Source organism: Schistocerca nitens, chromosome 12 (assembly GCF_023898315.1).
Source record: "Schistocerca nitens isolate TAMUIC-IGC-003100 chromosome 12, iqSchNite1.1, whole genome shotgun sequence".
NCBI classification, from domain to species: domain Eukaryota; kingdom Metazoa; phylum Arthropoda; class Insecta; order Orthoptera; family Acrididae; genus Schistocerca; species Schistocerca nitens.
In genome coordinates, this window is record NC_064625.1 from 109242708 (window position 1) to 109263071 (window position 20364).

Genomic DNA, 20364 nt, shown 5'->3' on the forward strand with positions numbered 1-20364 from the left:
ACAAATTTTGTCATAAGTGAATGACACTTTTCTTTCAACTGCTGAACCCCAACGTGAGGGGTTACAAAAACAAAGAAAATTTTATTAGAATTGAAAAAAAAGAACACATTGTTACAAATGTACATAAGTCCAACAAACAGTCTAATATCTAGAAAGCTTCTCTGAAATTGACAGATACTAATAGATGTCTTTGTAGGTAAGAGAAATCCTATCAACATCCATAAATCCCGTACACATGCAGGGTGGCGCATGAAATGTGTTACCAATTGTTTCTTTCACAATTTACGACACACATTAGATATCCCGCTGGGATCTCTACAGCAGTACCAGCAGAGCTTGCAAAAACAAATGAGTCACAAAATGATGTGTAATTCACGATACTGCCACTAGGAGACTAGTAAGCAGCAATGGCTGACAATGGAAGACTGATGACACAGCAACGATCGGCAGTTGTGTTACTTTTTCATGAAACAAAAAGCCTTGTTGTGACTCAGAGGCATTTTCGACAACAGTTTAACACAGGATGGGTCCCTTGCAAGAAGACGATCCACCGGTTGTACAATAAACTTGTACAGGAAGGAACAGTATTGGAAGTGAAGCGACCTCAGCCTAAGCCTGTTTATTCGCCGGAGAATATTGAAGCGGTACGAGTTGCTGTACAGAGAAGTCCCGTGAAATCGTGTAGAAAGGCAGCAGTGGAACTGGGAATATCCAGCTCCGCTCAACGCATTCTTAAAAGTGACCTCCATATGTGCCCATACAAGATGACCTGTGCACAGAAGCTCACTGAGAACACAAGCAGCAGAGACTACTGTTTGCTCAGTGGGTGGAGGATAGGGAAGAAACTCTCAACAACGTTTGGTTTTCAGACAAGGCGCATTTTCATTTAGACGTGTGGTTAACAAACAAAATGTACGCTTTTGGGCCACTGAAAACCCACAAGTGCTTGATGAACGACAACATTATGCTCCAAGGATCACAGCGTGGGCAGCAATTTCCAGTCACGGACTTAGTGGACCCTTTTTCTTTGAAGAAACTGTGAACAGCGAGCATTATTTGAGCATGCTTCGCAATAGCTTCATTCCACAGCCTTTTGCTACTGCCTTGCCCTTCAACACGCAGTGGTTCATGCAAGATGGAGCAAGGCCACATACTGCAAATACTGTGTAGGAGCTTTTACATGAGCATTTCAACATGCAGATCATTTCACTCAGGTTTCCAGGTCGCTTCAATGACAGACAAAATTGGCCCCGCAATAGTCAAGACCTCAATCCATGTAACTTTTTTGCTTTGGGGGTACCTAAAGGAAAAAATTTTCCCAAAACGTACACATGATTTAGTGGAGTTCAGAAGAGTTATTCTTCAAGCTTGCAGTGAAATTACGGAAGACATGTGCTGTAGGGTAATCACTAACTTCAGTGTTCATTTGAAGGAAGTTAGGAAACGAAATGGTGGACATATTGAGCATGTGCCAAGTTAGAACAAATCTCCATGGACTGCTCTTCATTGTAGTATATGTTCCTTTCAGGTTGTATTGACAATAAAGTTTATATTCAAAAACAAAATGGTAACACATTTCATGCGCCATCCTGTATTTCCAAACACATTTTCAACTCTTTTTATCTGCAGATGACTAAATTTTGCAAACTACTTTAACAGTTAGGTGCACCGGAGCTCTGACAGTAGGCTTGTGCATGGTCTATTTTTCATCTGCTGATGTCGCAACTTGTAATTTATATTTCCTAGGCTACAACAGTAGAGATGGATAACAACCTCATTTCAATACAACATAGTCTATCATAATCTTAACACATGCCAAAGTTACTACTTTCTGTCATAATTACTGAAAAGAATTTTGTGAAATTTTATTGGAACATTACTGTAAGACTGGAAAGTAAAATGAAATCATGTTACAAAATGAAACCACATACATTATACCACTAAACATTAGTCATATAGTTATTTATGAAATGTTCATTAATTCATCATAATGCTGAAAACCATTTTAAGGTACTACTCTTCTCAATGTAATAATCACTGCATCTTGTACTTGTAAATATGTTTAACAGAAATGTTAACAGTACCACAGACCACTGTAGTTGTTGCTGGTGCAGTGAACTTCAGTCCGAAGCTCTTCGTTCTAATTATTATGTGCAAGCCTTTTTTACCCCCACCCAACCTCCCTTCAATTACCAAACTGACAGTTCTCTGATACCTCAGAATGTGTCCTAACAATCTAGCTATTCTTTAAGTCAAGTTGTGCCACAAATTTCCTGGATTCGATTCACTACCTCATCATTAGTTATCTCATCTAGACATCTAATTTTTAAGATTCTTCTGTAGCACAACATTCCTGAAGTTTATATTTTCTTCTTGTCTGAAATCCTTACTGTCTACATTTCACCTCTGTACAAGGATATGCACCAGACAAATACCATTAGATAAGACTTCCAAACACTTAAATTTACAATTGATGCAACCAAATTTCTCTTTATCTGAAACACTTTCACGCCATTGCCAGGCTGCACTTTGTATCCTCTCAACTTCAGCCAATGTCAGCTACTCTGCTGCCCAAACAATAAATCTCTACTTTTAGTGTCTCGTTTCCTAATCTAATTGTATCGGTATCATCTGATTTAATCTGACTACATTCTATCACCTTTGTTTTACTTTGGCATCGTATAACATGATTTCAAGCCATTATCCATTCCGTTCAAATATTCTTGCAGTTCCTTTGCTACTCCACTAATTTGTAAATTAATTTTGGTTGGTGAGTATACTTCACACAACAGATTTTCAGTTATCTGACCCATGTTAAATATGCACAAACAAATGTAAAAATGGATGAATGCTTCTGTTATGGTATCTCTAGGTAGCTGACAGGTGAAGGTACTCTGTGCATGTAAGCAGGCCATTGACTGTAGCATTAATATTTAAAAATGGTTCTTATGTTAAAAAATGCAACTCAAAGGTAAGCTATCTAAATCCTATAACACTTCTTTGAACTAGAAATAATTTTTATTACTCTTTTTTGAATGACTAGTCTCTACAGCATGAAGATGCAGAAGGCAATGGAAACCACTACATTAAAGACACATAATGTGTATCCACAGAACATGTGGCCTATAATTGAGAAACTGTCATGATGATTTCTCCATTAGCAAAAGATTCCAGAATAGTCCCCCATTCGGATCTCAGGGAGGGGACTGCCAAGGGGGAGGTGACCATGAGAAAAAGATTGAATAACTAATGAAAGGATAATATCCTATGAATCAGACCATGGAATGTCAGAAGCTTAAATGTGGTAGGAACGCTAGAAAATCTGAAATGGGAAATGCAGAGGCTCAATCTACATTTAGTAGGGGTCAGTAAAGTGAAATTGGAAGAAGACAAGGATTCCTGGTCCGATGAGTATAGGATAATATCAACAGCAGCAGAAAATGGTATAACGGGACTAGGATTTGTTATGAATGGGAAAGTATGGTAGAGAGTGTGTTCCTGTGAACAGTTCAGTGATAGGGTTGTTCTCATCAGAATCGACAGCAAACCATCACCGACAGCAATAGTTCAGGTATACATGCTGATGTCGCAAGCTGAAGAAGAAGAGAGACGAAGAAGAATGGAGACGAAAATCTAAGGTCGTGGGGGACTGGAATGCAGTTGTAGGGGAAGGAGTAGAAGAAAAGGTTACAGTGGAATATGGGATTTGGACAAAAATTGAGAGAGGAGAAAGACTAATTGGGTTCTGTAAAGAATTTCAGCTAGTAATACCAAATACCCTGGTCAAGAATCACAAGAGGAGGAGGTATGCTTGGAAAAGGGCGGGCGATACAGGAAGATTTCAGTTAGATTACATCATGGTCAGACAGAGATTCTGAAATCGGATGCTGGATTGCAAGGCATACCCAGGAGCAGATATAGACACAGATCACAATGTAGCAGCGATGAAGAATATGCTGAAGTTTAAGAGATTAATCAGGAAGAATCAATATGCAAAGAAGTGGGATACAGAAGCACTAAGGAATGACAAGATACACTTGAAATTCTCTAAGGATATACATACAGCAAAAAGGAATAGCTCAGTAGGCAGTACAGTTGAAGAGGATTGGACATCTCTAAAAAGGGCAATCACAGAAGTTGGAAAGAAAAACATAAGTACAAAGAAGGTAACTGCAAAGAAACTATGGGTAATAGAAGAAATACTTCAGTTAATCGATGAAAGGAGGAAGTACAAACATGTTCCGGGAAAGTCAGAAATACAGAAATACAAGTCGCTGAGAATGAAATAAATAGGAAGTGCAGGGAAGCTAAGACGAAATGGCTGCATGAAAAATGTGAAGACATCGAAAAAGATATAATTGTTGGAAGGACAGACTCAGCATACAGGAAAGTCAATACAACCTTTGGTGACATTAAAAGCAAGGGTGGTAACATTAAGATGGCAACAGTAATTCTACTGTTAAATGCAGAGGAGAGAGCAGATAGGGGAAAAGACTTCTACGACAGGGAAGGATTGTCTGATGTGATACAAGAAGAGAAAGGGGATCCAGTATTAGAATCAGAATTTATGAGAGCTGTGAGGGACGTAATATCAAATGAGGCAGATGGGATAGATCATATTCCATCAAAACTTCTAAAATCATCGGGGGAAGTGGCAACAAAATGACTATTAACATTGGTGTGTAGAATGTATGAGTCTGGCGACATATCACCTGTCTTTGGGAAAAATATTATCTGTGCAATTCCGAATACTGCGAGAACTGACAAGTGCAAGAATTATTGCACAATCAGCTTAACAACTCATGCATCCAAGTTGCTTAAAAAAAATACAGAAGAATGTAAAAGAAAACTGAACATGTGTTAGTTGATGATCAGTTTAGCTCTAGAAAAGGTAAAGGCACCAGAGAGGCAATTCTGACATTGATGTTGATAATGGAAGCAAAACTAAAGGAAAATCAGGACAAATTCACAGAATCTATTGACTTGGAAAAGGTGTTTGGTAATTTAATTTGGTGCAAGATGTTCGAAATTCTGAAAAAGATAGGGGTAACGTATAGGGAGAGATGGATAATATACAATACGTACAATAGCCAAGAGGGAATAATAAGAATGAAGTGCTGGGATTAAAAAGCGTGTAAGACAGGGATGTAATGTTTTGCCCCTACTGTTCAATCTGTACATCGATGAAGCAATGATGGAAATAAAAGAAAGGTTCAGGAGCGGAATTAAAATTCAAGCTGAAAGAATATCAATGATATGATTCATTGATGACATTGCCATCCTGAGTGAAAGTGACGAATTACATAATCTGCTGAATGGAATTAACAGTCTAATGAGTATAGAATATGGATTGAGAGTAAACTGAAGAAAGATGAAAGTAGTGAGAAGAAGCAGAAATGAGAACAGCAATAAGGATTAATGGTCACAGAGTAGATCAAGTTAAGGAATTCTACTACCTAGACAGCAAAATACCCATGACAGATGGAGCAAGGAGGACATCAAATGCAGACTAGCACTGGCAAAAAGGGCATTTCTGACCAACAGAAGTCTACTAGTGTCAAACACAGGCCTTAATTTGAGGAAGAAATTTCTGAGAATATATGTTTGGAGCATAGAATTGCATGGTAGTGAAACATGGACTGTGGGAAAACCGGAACAGAAGAGAATTGAAGCATTTAAGATGTGGTGCTATGGACAGAGGTTGAAAAAATTGGAATACATCCAGCAACTAATTGAGAATATAGATTGAAGTGCTATTCTGAGATGAAGAGGCTGACACAGGAGAGGAATTCATGGCAGGCCGCATCAAACCAGTCAAAAGGCTGATGAGACAAAAAAACCTCATTTTGTCCATTTCCACAAAATTAAAAATACATATGTAAATATTTTGCATGGACAGCTATATTCACACCTTCTTGTAAAAAGCATTAGGGGGGGGGGGGGGGGGGAGGGGGGGGAGACTAAAAACACCCAACAGAGTGGCAAAAGTAAGACTTTTAATTTTTTTTTTTTTGTCAGCTGAGTTTAAAATATCTTATACCTAGGTTTTCAGTTCACCTCTATTTTAATTAAAGTGGACAGTTTTGAAGTAACTCGTGACAGAAAGTCCACCAGTTGTGTCCAGCTCTAGATGCACTTTAACAGTGCCTAAGAGTCTGCCCAATCAGAAGCAGAGAGGAGACTAACTGATTGGATGTTTTTAATCAAGTTAGGAATAGGAACTTATACAGGAGAATGGTCAACAATGAGGTTTGATAGCATACAGTGACGTGCGCTACAGCATAACCTCGAAAGTGTCCAGAGACTTTTCCAGTGGTCAGGAAGTAGCACACAGAATAAGAGTGCATTTAAAATCTGTGCATCTTGTATCTAGTTCCCTTGTGCCTGTGTTTTCCTTCACATGAAATGCAGGCACACACACACCTCTCTACATGCACACATGTGTGATTCCGTTCACACCTGGACAGAATGTTGCATGACATTCCAGTGACAGAGATGTCTGCTTTGCTAGCAGCAGCTGTCGCTGCAACCAGTATATTTTGACAAAAAGACAAAATTGAAGAGCAAAGTGTAAGTACTGGGACGATTAATAACTTTTGTGTAAAGCATGTGTGAGTGTCATAGAATTAATAAAGATTTCATGGAGTATTGTGTCTAATAACTGTATTTTAAGTAATACTTGATCCTGTTGGGCTACTGATAAAGATGGAAAATGTAAAATACAGTGACGCTATACCGGTGGCGACAGGGTCAGATCTGACACTTTTAATTCTCACCACCCGGGACAATTACCCCAGTTTGAAGCTCCAATTCCAAGTATCTACTGCCCTGGAAGCTAACATTATAACAAAATTTTCCCAGAATCTGGTGAAATCCTTGGATAACCACATTTCATTAAGTTGATGACCATTTAATTCCTTTTTCTAAGGAATAAAACACTTATTTGATGCATAGTCCAAGGCTACGTTAATGTCTGTTTCTGAGGCTGCAACACTGTAGAGGAAAGACAGCGCTAAAGGACAACATATATCTGTTCAAACACATGCCAATCAATTGGAAGCCACTTCAGTAATTTGTGTGCTTCTAATCTATTTCTGTTATCTGACTGGCGAAAGGGGGCTGAAGTTTAATGAGCTGAAAGCACACTGAAAAAAACTGTAGTCTGATCAGGATTTGATTCCCAAGAGCTTTTGGTTTCCATGCACATGCTTTACTGCTAGATCACCGGCCATGACTTTGTTTCATAATTTTATTAAACCAAATTAGTTTCTCACTCAGAACCTGTTACTAGCTCACACTGTATAGTGAGTATTTTTGTTTGTGCACACTATGAATAGCTAATTTATGTGACAAACAATTTTATTACATCACCTTGCCGCACGGGATAGCCACGCGGTCTGAGTCGTATCGTCACAGTTCGCGAGCTACCCCTGTCAGAAGTTTGAGTCCTCCCTCGGGCATGGGTGTGTGTGTGTGTGTGTGTGTGTGTGTGTGTGTGTGTGTGTGTAAGTTGGATTAACTAGTGTGTAAGCTTATGGACTGATGACCTCAGCAGTTTGGGCCCATTAGATCTTACCACAAATTTCCAAATTATATTACCAATCTGAAGGAGCTAACATACATCAACAATAAATATACTTATTTTTGGTATCTACCTTCAAGTATCTGACAACTGGTTTTTATCAATGTTTCTGAGATGCTGTCCTGTGGGACACATATACCTGTGACCATTCTCATGGTCCCCTCTTGTATCCATTGAGTCTCTCCTGTTAGACCCACAAGCTCGAGCAATATCCTACAATGGATCACACAAGTATTTTGTAAGCCATCTCCTTTAAATGCAATGTATTTTCTCAGTATGCCACTGATGAACCAACATCTGCCACCTGCTTTACTTATGACTCAGTCTATGTGACTATTCCATTTCACATCTGCAAAAAGTGTTACATACAGATGCATGTCTGTCATCCTGAGGTGTAAATGCCCTGTCGTTTTCAACCTCTCCCAAAGTATTCCCCTTTCCTCCACAACAAATCAACTAATAGTTTTGAATGCTAGGATAGTGTCATCACTTTTACATTTGACTATCAGCAGTAGACTACATATTTCACCTTGTGAAGGTGAGTACTGCCCGTAGTTCTGTCTCACAGCTAATTAAACCCAAATGGTGGTACACAGACCATGGGGGGGGGGGGTCTAGTGGTTGCAACAAATTGGTTAAAAGATGTAGTGTTTGAACTTTATTAAATGAAACACCATCATATTTTCCTATCTGCTTTTAAATACTCCATCTGTTTATTGTTGCACTGAAGCATTGTGCCTCTCTTTCTGCCTATTGCGTGTCATGTCTCAGAATACTGCTCAAGTGTACAGCACCCATACAAAGTGAGACTAATGGGAGATATCAAATGAATACACAAATACACAAAACAGCAGTACAAACAGTCACAGATTTGATTGACCCACAGGAATGAGTTACTGAAATTCTGAAATGCTGAACTGCCTGAAAACTGACAATAGTTGCCAACTATTCCACAAAAGCATTCTTGCAAAGTTTGAAGAATCTAGGAATATCAACGGCCACCTATTTATCAGTGCTGTAACTGTATATTTATTAATGCTCACACAGAGGCATTTAAGCAGTCATCGTTGCCACATCCCGTACGTGAATAGAATCATTAATAACTGGTACAATAGAAAGTAACCTTTTGCATGCACAACACAGTGGTTTTCAGAGAACAAATGTAGATGAGAATGTAGATCTCTTGGAATCTGCAACTGCCACATTCTACTGAGCCATAAATTTTCTTGTCCTCATGGTCATCCAATGAGTATTATCATACAGACCTACAGGCAAAACAAGCTGGGTATGGCTCCTCTCACCACTACAATAGCACTCCTGGAGACTCACCTGGAACAAACCGTCTGGAAACACAAGTTCTTTCTCATCTCTAGAGCAGGCCTTATGGCAGAACACTTGAAATGTTTTAATTCCATTTATCAAATTTTTAGGAAATCAGGTATATAAGTGCTAAAAGCATAACGTAACTGGATAGATAAAAAAATCTACTCACCAAGCTGTGGCACGAGAACACACATGTAAAGGTGTTCAATGCATGTTCTCTTGCTGTTCCAAAAACTGATTATTTTTGTAGAAATGCTAGTGTGCTGTTCTAAATTTTGTAAACAATACACTTTGCTCTTTAAGTAAGTATATTGCACACAAAATGTAATGAGATAAAAAAGACAGCATTTATTTAGACTACATTAAAATGAAAGACTAGCTTCAAGTACTGTTCGACATTATATGGGACACCTTGTGAGGATGCCACCACAGACTGGTGTTTGAACTTTCAACATTTCTAAAACTAGTAAAGTGAGGCATTGTGCCCCAAAATGGTTTACCAGAATAAAGTTATAAACAACTAAAAGCTGCCAACTTTCCCGTTTTACTCAATATTGATAACATCTCACTTACATTTAAAATCTCGGGCCCTGCTGCCCGGCTGCACGAGGGATGAAGCTGCGAACGTTTGCGGGACCTGCAAGACAGAAAACAAACTTTAACACCCCATTCACTCGAGACGAAGAGAGAACGTGAGTAGGACAAGTCAGAGCTTACTTGGTGGCGGGCGCCACGGACGGGAGCGCGTCACGTGGCTGGGTCCGGCAAGACCTGCAGATGGGCACAAACACTTACAGTCTAGTCTGACAACAACATAGGCTGAGCACAGTGATATATATGCTATGTACATTGCCTCATAAAAAAATGTGAAGCACTCAGAAGACACAGTTCTATGTTAATGTAACTTGATACATACCGTCCTTATGTACACAATTAAAATTGCAATTCTCTGTAGCTGCTAGGCTAGCCACTAAAGTATACCAGTGTTGATATTTAGTGTTGTGAGCAGGCCTGGTATGTAAAGGGCACGAAGTGTCAGATGTCGAGTGATCACTGAGAAAGAAACAGAGATGCCATGTAGTTGTCTGTGACAGCCATATAGGCAACTGACAGAGCTCAAAAGGGGCTTCATCGCAGGTCTCCGTTTGGCTGGTCGGTCGGATCACAGATTGTGGGGCATTCAGATGTGACAGTGGCCCGATGCTGAACTGTATGGGAATGTGAGCAGGCATAATTGTGGTCAAGGTTCCGATCGACCACGTCCGACCACCACGAGGTAGGATCATCAATCTGTGTACCGAGCACATCGTAATTCCTCCACATCTGTGCTGCCATCTGAAAATGAGTAATGGACTCCCTGCAACAGTCTGTGTCATCCTGCACCATCAGTCGGAGATTAGCTCCATCTGGACTAGGGAATTACCATCCCACATGTAGGCTTCTTTTAACACGCAACATACACTGCCGCATTTGAGGTGCTGTGACCGAGAAGTACTGACAAGTGATTAATGCCCCTGCATGGTGATCAGTGACAAATTGCAGTTGTGCACCATCATAAATGACTAGTGTTGGTGAGTGTGGCAGTAGCCTGGGGAAATGTCTCTCTCTTCCAATATTTTGGAGATGCACAGCGCTGTTTTTCCTGGTTTCCTGGTGTGGGAAACCATGGGGTATGACCAGGTCACAGCTGATAGTGACTGAGGGAACTCTGGTGGCACAATAGTCCGTCCCGTACATCCCACGTCATCATGTGTTACCTCTCATGATAAAGTATCATGGTACCATTTTTCAACAGGATAATGCTTGTCTACACACAGTGTATGTCCCCACAAACTATCTGTGTATCACTGACATACTCCTGTTGCTGGTCAGAACCATACACCTGTCTCTGATAGAACATGTGCGGACCCATCTCGGGCATCGACGCCTTCCCAGAGGCAGGGTCCAGGATGTCAAGGACTAGTTACAACAGTTGCACGCCAGCTTGCCTCTGGAGAGGATAAACTGATTTACAACACACTTTCTAAGTGAATCAGTGCCAGGCCAGAGAAGTACAACGTCATACTGATAAGTGGGCTCATACTGCCAAATTCTTTATAAATTTGACTCCATTTTGTAATCACTGAAACACCACAACACACCTTCTAAGCTCATGAAGTTTCTTTTCTCTTTCTCTTCCCCTTCTGGGCGTTTCCCTTTTTTTGTTAGGCAGTATATCTCAGATTATGAGTTGGTGTGTAACAAGGATGTATGAATGTGAGGCCAAAAATAAACTGCAAGAGTTACCATACCAACATTAATCTATTGAGATATACTTTCAGTTTATTACTACTCACAAAAGATTTGATTCACTCAATTTTAAATACACTACTATGCCAAAAATCAGTGGTAACCCATTGCTGTTCATTCAGAACCATATAAAGAAAAGTAGATTGGTGACAATGAGGTCATTAGAGACAGAGCACGATCTTTGGATTGGGAAAGAGAATCAGCCATCATCTTTAGAAAGGATTATCCTGGCATTCACCTTACGCATTAATATTCAACTAAGGAAAGGCATGGAAGACCTAAATCTAGATAGCCAGATATGGATAAGAACCGTTATCTTATTGAATAGTAGCCTTTTCCCTGTGGCTTTGCCTGTGTATGTGTTCAACAACCCCTCCTCCTCTGCACTGTCTTCATCTCCTCCTCCCCCTCTCATTGTCTCATTGTCCATTTCCTCTATCCTCCCCCGCCCCTTCTCTGAAAATATCTTCCCCCCCCCCCCCCTTCACTCTGACCATCTCCTCCTCTTTTCACCTCAACCTGTCCCCGACCATGCTCATCAGCATGTATATCCCTGATACACAGTTCAATAAATCAGGCACATGTATCCCTGATACACAGTTCAATAAATCAGGCCGATATTACACCCACAAAGCTCCTGTCGCGCAGGGCAGGCTACCTGTCAAAGTGCGAAGAAAAAAAAATCTTACCTCTGATATGTAGGCTGCCCTGCAGAGCAGGTTGTTTTGGCATGCTGATACTGCTACCACACAACATGCCTGTTGTGTAAGGCAACCCATTTGCCACAGACTGGGAAAAACACATTTTTGCCCATATCTGCTCTGATTGGAGGTAGGAGGTTATAAACCCCACAGTGCTGATACTCATGAAGCCTTCTGTTTCTGTGCCAAATATGGTTGAAATCAATCCAGGGGTTTGGGAGGAGATATACACACATACTCTGATATATATGATGCTCCTGATCTTTGCAGCACCCACTATTGTGATACCAGAGTGTTGTTCCCTTTATCTCTGACACCTTGAGTGTTGCCCCCAGATTACATTTTTCTTTACCCAATGAACCATTTTTATTTACCCTATGAACCGTCCAATTCAGTTTTCAAATTTGTCAGTTATTAACAAAATTGGGTCCTCAGCTGAAACACAGAAACCCAAGCTAAAACATCTGGCTGTATTTAGCATTTTTTCAGCTATAGTAACTGTTTAGAATGTTCATAATGTATTACACACACACACACACACACACACACACACACACACACACACACACACTCTATAAATAAATAATGGTAAATACAGCTGGATGTTTAACATAGATTTCCATATTTCAGCTGAGAACTCAGTTGTTAAATTTTGTTAATAATTCATGAATTTAAGAAACTGAAAAATCTTCTAATTGGAGGACAATTCACAGGGTAAATATAAATGTAATCTAGGGACAACAGTCAAGATGTCAATAGATAAAGGAAAAACCACCATGGTACCACAATAGTGGGTGCTGCAAAGAGCAGAAGCATCTGAGTAAACATGATAGGGACCCATAAAACTGGTCAAAAGAAAAACAAACAACACAAGATGATGTGAAACATAAAAAAATGCATAAATAAATGTGGAGGAGCACGACAATTATTCTGGGATCAAGAAGTTGAAACAAGGATGAAAGAGTTGGAACCTGTTGGACATTTATCTCTACATATGTATCTGTACTCCAGAAGGCACATTTTTTCTGTAGCTTAACTTTGTCGAACGTTTTGTGAAACTCTTGAGCTAAGATGTCCTTACATTTTTTTTTCATATCTGCCCTCCAAGAAGAATGTCATACTATAAGACAAGAAAGGCAGTTTGAATATAACACATACTCTGGGGTATATCACCATGCGCAAAATGTGAATCCAGGGAAGTTTCATGATTGCAACCATTTTATGCAGTTAGGCCAAAAACGTGATTCACAAGCAGATTCCCGATATTATCTCAGTCATCTCCAGTTTATTGACTCTCACCAAATATGTAAACAAGGGTATTTTTTGGGAAACAATACCAGTATTGTTTGGAACCTGGAGCCAGGTGGCATCTTCAGATATTTCTTTCCATACAGGTCATTGATATATATCACATTTTATGGTTTCTAAATTGACACTGAGCTATCTTTTAGCAAGCTTTCACGGTCAGACATGGTTTACAGCCGGAGGCTCCACAAGCACTTGAACAAATGATCTTCTCCAGTAATTCATGATACAATGTCCACAAGAGAGCTGTTTTTTTAAAAAAAAAAAAAACTAATATATACAGCTACAACCATTTGTGATGAAGGCCACCTGGATTCCAAGATCGTCATCTGAAGTACGTGTTCTGAAACAATGGCTATGCGGTTAAAGATATAGAGTCAGTGTTCTCCAAGAAACGACGACATGAAAATTTGAACTATCACACGACAATCTACTTAATGTGTTTCTTCCTTTCTGCAGTGCTTCATCCCGCAAAATATGTAGGGTCCAGGAAGGAGAGACATTAGATCTGTTTTCCAACTACCCAAGAAGATACAACTGCTATTATTTTCTTTATACATAAATGATCTGGTGGAAAGGATTGGCAGCGATATGCTGATGATGCTCTGATGTATGGGTAGATACTGATGAATGGTATGTAAGTTAATGGAGTTGAGTAAGAAAAACAAACCAGTAATGTTCAGGTACAGCATTAGTAGTGTCCTGCTCGACACAGTCATATCGATTAAATATCTGGGCGTAACGTAGCAATATTTAGGCTTAAGGTTGCAAAGTGATATGAAATGGAACGAGCATGTGGCAAATGGTTGACTTCGGTTTATCGGGAGAATTTTACAGAGGTGTGGTTCACCTGTAAAGGAGATCACATACAGGACACTAGTGTGACCTATTCTTGAGTGCTGCTTAAGTGTTTGGGATCTGTACGAAGTCAGGTTGTAGGAGGATATCAAAGGAATTTAGAGGTCAGCTACTAGATTGCTAGATTTGTTACTGATAGGTTCGAACAATACGCAAGTATTACAGAGATGCTTCAGGAACTCAAATGAGAATTCCTGGAGGATAGCTGACATTCTTTTCGAGGAACACTATTGAGAAAATTTGGAGAACTGGCATTAGAAACTGACTGCAGAGCAATTCTACTGCCACGAACATACAATACATAAGATACGAGAAATTAGGGCTCATACAAAGGCAAAAGATAGGTGGTTTTTCTCACTCTATTTGCAAGTGGAAGAAGAAAGGAAATGGCTTGCAGTGGTACAGGATACCTCATGCACAACAGGAAACAGCAGCTTACAGAGTATGCATGTTGATGTAGATGTAGATGAAGATAAAGGAGCTCAGTCCAGTTACAGACAATCTTGGTCTCAGGGTCTCTGCAATGCATAAGATTCCTTATGAGTGAGGAAGCAACTACATCAGTCAGTCCATCCATACAATTACAGACTGTTGTGCAAAATAATAAAGGTTACTTAAATAAAAAATTGAGAACTTAAAAAATCAGGGGCAGTTGCTGAACTCAAATCCACAAACCAAACCAGAATAATGTTTGATGAAATTAAAATCTTGCCCCATGTTTCTACACACTGAGGTTCTCTTACTAAAGAGCAGCAGAAACTAGAATGTCCGGGAACTACTGTAATCAGGACAGCAGTTATAATCTTACTGATATGCGGAAGCGAGCTCTCAATGCTGAGAACACACAGGAAAATGCACCAAATTACTTATGTTCCTACGAGAGTGGTGGTTCTATCAGTGCAAACGTGGACACAATCTCTGGGAAGCATGACGTGATGATATTCCTGCATGGGGACAACCGGACGTGCTCGATATTGCTCTTCTGAAGGGCATCGGGCACTTTGCAACCGCCGAGACGCGTAACGTCCTCTCCTCCGACCACGTACCAGTCATTTTTGGCCTCGATGTGGCCGGAGCTTCTCTTCCAGACAGCCGTCCGAGTTATCGCAGGCTCGACGCCGAGCGCTTTCAGACGAAAGCCCTCGAACTGCTCGAGGACGCGCCAAACCCCGCCGTGGTAGGGGCAGACGCCGCCCTAGCAATCTTCACCCGAAGAATACTCCGAGCAGCGGAGGAAGCCACGCCGAGACGTCGCCAAGGACCACGAGACTTCTCGCGACAGCTACCGCGCCCTGTCTCGGACGCGATCACCAAGAAGAACCGACTGTTTCGTGAATGGCAGCTCACTCACCAACCAGACATGAAGCGCCGATTAAACCGCACGAGATGGGAAATTAAGGCAGTAGTCGAACAACACCGGAACCAGGAATGGGAAGACCTTGTGTCTACCCTCAATCCTGAGGATGGCAGTGCACGGAGGGTGGTAAAGTCCTTCCTACGCTGGCGACAGCGAATACCGCCTTTACAGGTCGGGAATGACTTCGCCAGCAACACCGACACGAAAGCCAGCGTCCTGGCTGACGCATTTGCAGCAAACTTCACACCAGTGGCCGACGTCATCGACGACAACCACATACGGCGGGTCCACGAGCAACTACCAACCTTCCGCGCCGCAAGGGAGGAAGGCGACGTTATCGAGCCGATAACGGAGGAGGAAGTTGCTGTGCAGCTTCACTCGCTGAACCCCAAGAAGGCTGGAGGCAGCGATGGCGTCACAAACTTCCTGCTGAAGAACCTTCCGCCGGGCTTACACCGGCAACTTGCCGATGTTTTCAACAAGATTCTCCGATCAGGTGACTACCCCTCTGTGTGGAAACACGCGGAGGTCGTGGCCATTCTGAAATCTGGCAAGGACCCACGCCAGGCATCGAGCTACCGACCCATCAGCCTGCTCCCGTCCCTCTCGAAAGTTTTCAAAAGGCTGTACGCGAGAAGACTGATGCGACACGTCACCCAAGAGGGCATCATCCCGGACGAGCAGTTCGGGTTCCGAGAAGAACATGCCACTTCCAACCAGTTCTTGCGGGTGGTAGAACCGGCGATGAGGGCACTGGAAACAAGGGAATTCTTTGGCGCAGTGTTCCTCGATGTCTCCCGAGTGTTTGACTCGGTGTGGCACGACAGTCTCGAGTTCAAACTTTTTGAACAAGGGATACTGACGTCCCACATGACACTGCTGCGGTCGTACCTGTCCGAATGAACCTTCCACGTGAGGGCTGACGACGGTACGTCCACAGACCCGCAGATACGTGCAGGGGTACCGCAGGGGTCGGTTCTCGGCCCCTCGCTGTACTCCCTGTACACTGCCGATGCGCCGAAAGTGGCAGGAGCCGAACTGGCACTGTACGCTGATGATACAGCCCTGTTCACTCGCAGCATGAACGCCCAAGTGCTGAGAAACCGCCTCCAATGCGGGTGCGACACCTTGGGCTCATGGGCAACAAAGTGGCGGTTGAAATTCAACGCCACAAAGAGCCAGGCAGTCGTCTTCACCCGAAGACTTCTGCCGCCAGGGCTTACACTGGTCAAAATCCTGGGAGAACCTATCCCATGGAGTGGGACGGCAAAATACCTAGAGGTTACCCTAGACCGCAGGCTCACCTGGAAGCATCACATCCGTGACATGAAAAGGAGAGCAATAGGACGCCTTCGCACCCTGTATCCGCTGCTAAACCCGCAGTCGTCATTGCTACCGCAACACGGCATCACGCTTTACCTAACATTGGTTTGCCCTCTGTTAGAGCATGCGGCCGTGGTCTGGGGGAAAGCCGCAGATGCTCACATTGTGACTCTGCAGTGGATACAGAACCGCGCCCTGAAGACTGCTATGCATCTTCCGAGACGCTTCTCGACGCACCAACTCCACGAGGACACCGGGATTCTGCCTCTCCGAGACAGGTTTTGCGCCATCGCTAGGAAGTTCTACAAGAAGACGGGACGCTCCCGCAACCGGCTAATCTGTGGACTGGGCCAACAACGTCATCATAGGCCAACCACGCGTTGGCCTGACCTACTGAGGGATTAGGTTTTACTAATCCCTCAATAGAGTGTGTCTTTCTCTTTTTCAGATGACACCAGACAGGACCAATCAACAAGAGTCATAATATATATTTCTCTCTCTTACAGGAACCGCAGGAATGACAAATTTTTGTCTAAACTGCACCACCGCGAGCCAAGGGCAGGCTCGTCATTCCAGCGTCAGCGACGTGACGATAAAGTATGCCAATCGATCACAAGACACTTATTGGCTACAAATAGTTGCAGCAGCTACAAGGTCTAGTTGTTAATGATTAAGGCAATGGAGGATTTCATCAAAACATATGGTTTTACCTAGATTCGATGCGACAAGGACACTGAGAATGTTTCATAAAAATTATATCATATAAAATGCAGACTTTAACAGCCGGTGTTGTGTTATTGCTGATATTTATTTTACGGGCATTAGGTGATGGTCCAAAACATATTTCTCCTGTAATCTCAAATGAGCTCAGTAAGCCAAACTGTTTATACAAATCCACACAACGATCAGTTCATGACATCATCAAACCGCTGCCTAACATTACGGAGTCATGCTGATGTGTGTTATGGAGCTATTAGTGGGGACGAGTTGGTGTGTTTTGCTTTATTTAACACCAAAGCCCACATCTTATCAAATTTCAATCATTGTGCTTTTGAATTTATATAGCATTTCTGTACATCCTAGCATACCGTAGTAATGATTGCATATTGTTAAATCGTAATATTGGAGAAATGAATTTAGTGGTTCCCTGGCCCCAGTGCAGATTCTGCTACTGCCAATCTATTCGTGTTTCCCAGACAACAATTGCTCTTGTTTTCCCTAACTTAGACATTTATGTTTCTCTTTGTAGTTCCTCTGTACACTCGACAACTTGTGCAAGGAATACTATGTGCTCCTGCTCGAAGTGGTGGGCAGCAGTCCTTAGTATATGCAGTTATGTGTATATAGGAACTAAAAAGTTGCATTAACGAACAACTTAAGAAACATAAGAGCAACTGTCATCTAGGTAACATGGATACATTGATAGTGGCAGATCATGCTTTGGGACCAGGCAATGACTTTAAAAGGAAAGGACAAGGAGTGAAATAAGACAAGTTGTGGGTCTTATTGCAAACAGTTCCAAATCTTCCATATCTCAAGCTCCACATACACGTTAGGGAGACTCCACAAAGCTAGGTGACGGTCTGAAGATGTCAATTACTGACCGTTGGGTGAATATGTAAAAATGGTTTGAGATTGTAATTGCTTTCTGAGTCATCAACCCTCCTATAATGTCTCCAGCATTGGAAGAGAAAACATTAGGCAGAGAAATATGCCTTGAACCATAGCCTAATGCTCATAAAACAAATATTACCAACTACGCAAATTATGATAGACTAGCACATGGGCTAAGATAGGAAGTCATCTGTGAATATGCCACTAAATTACAATTCATGGCCTCCACTACTTGAGTTCCCAGCATTTATTAGGCTGCACATCATGATTCCTATAAAGAGTGTTGTAAATATTTGGGGGTTAACATTACATGATCATAGTGCAACCTAAACTGAGTACCAGGAGATAAGAAACTAACAGGCAGAAATCAATGTTTCAGGTTATACAATATCTAAAATGAGCTATTTGTGTGAGCAATATGTTTGTAAGCTGCTCATGTTTCATAACATACAACTTCCAGCTGCATCAACATTCATAGTGTTAACTCAAAAAGCAATACACAGTCATCTCCAATGTGTCCATAGGCATTTAAGGTACAGTGCACCAGGATGCAGTGCTCAGAATGCTGAACAAATGTACAGAGAATAGTCTTGATACAGGCAAAAGGGCCATTCAAGCCACAGCGCTGATACAGGCCCTCAACAAACAACAGCTTGCACAGAAGAATTTAAAGATAGGCCTATGGTGTTTTTCTTTTCTTTCCTTTTTTTTGTATTGTACAAGGTGGGGAAAATAAAAGTGGCCAGACAAGTAGATACAGTTGGACATGAATTTTTGGCAGCTTTAATGGAGGAGAAAAAGACCTTCAGCTACTTCCAACCAAATGGAGCAATTTCCCATACAGTCGGCCAAACTTTTGAGCACATTTACACAATCTTCATGCCTGACGGAATTGTTAGTAGAGGTCAGTCTGGTAGTAGCCCTAGCTGCCCATCCAGGTCACCTGATATGTCAGTGTGTGATTACTTTGTGTGGAGAATCCTCAAGTCTAGGTCTTCAAGAACTGCAGCAGAACATTTTGGATGGGATTGTAGGAATTCCCGCAGTTCAGCTTCAATCTGCATTCATCAACTCGCTGACCAGGATCTAAAAGTGCCAAGAGATGAATGTTGGTCACTTTCAACATCTCTTATATTCAGGTTGGTACTGTATTTCCTTTACTCTGCTGTGGGAACTCTGCTCTCTGGGGAACTTTTATTTGTCCCACCCTTTATATTTCTGGATATTCCTAAATTTACAAGATTTATTTATTTATCATATGGCATACATTAGGAGCTTTTGAACCACAGGAATAGCTATACATTAGGGTGGCCCTTATTTTCCAGATTTCATGTTTCTTTACGTACACCTCTACTTTTTTGTTTTAAGAAGAATTTTGAGACCTATTTTGTTGAAATTGAAGACAAGGAATCCATGCTGCAGTGACAGAGAAGTTGCGTCAAGTCAGTACATGTTGTTTGTTACTGCTTATGCTCGTGCTTGACTGCTATCAAACAATGGAATGAAATTTCACTCTGGAGCAGAGTGTGCACCTATACGAAACTTACTGAATGGTTAAAATTTTGTGCTCGGCAAGAACTCGAATTCAGGACCTTCGCCTTTCATGGGTGAGCCCTCTGCCAACTGAGCTTCCCCAGCATGATTCATGGCCCACCCTCACAGCTTTATTTCTGCCAGTAGCTTATCTCCTACCTTACAAATTTCACAGAAGGTCTCCTGTGAAACTTGCAGGACTAGCACTCCAGTAAGAGAGGATCTTGCAGAGATGTGGCTTAGCTTCATCCTTGATGATGTTTCCAGGATGAAATTTTCACTCTGCAGCAAACTGATGAGTTCGTTTCAGTCAAGACTTTGGACATGTTGAAGAAGTTAAACACAGATTTAGATGTCTTACATAAGGTTCCTTTTTCTTGGGGTTCAAACAGTTCCCACCTTCATGAAAAAGAGGCCGTGAAAAATATTATGGTGACATATAATACAGCAGAAAGATGGCGGCTAGTGTTGATATGGAT

The 20364-nt window shown here is 41.6% G+C and overlaps 1 protein-coding gene across 2 annotated transcripts in view; it reads right to left on the reverse strand.

Moving 5' to 3' along the window:
• The window catches only part of LOC126215122 (proline-rich protein HaeIII subfamily 1-like), a 41870-nt gene that overhangs the window by 12306 nt on the left and 9200 nt on the right, over positions 1-20364 (reverse strand). The window contains exons 2-3 of one of the 2 annotated variants that reach the window (XM_049941779.1): positions 9623-9676; positions 9479-9542 (exon numbers count right to left, since the gene is read on the reverse strand). In XM_049941779.1, the coding sequence (XP_049797736.1) occupies positions 9481-9542; positions 9623-9676 (116 nt within the window). In that variant the 3' untranslated portion in view covers positions 9479-9480. The remainder of the gene's footprint in view (positions 1-9478; positions 9543-9622; positions 9677-20364) is intronic. The other variant, XR_007542088.1, reaches the window with a different exon arrangement.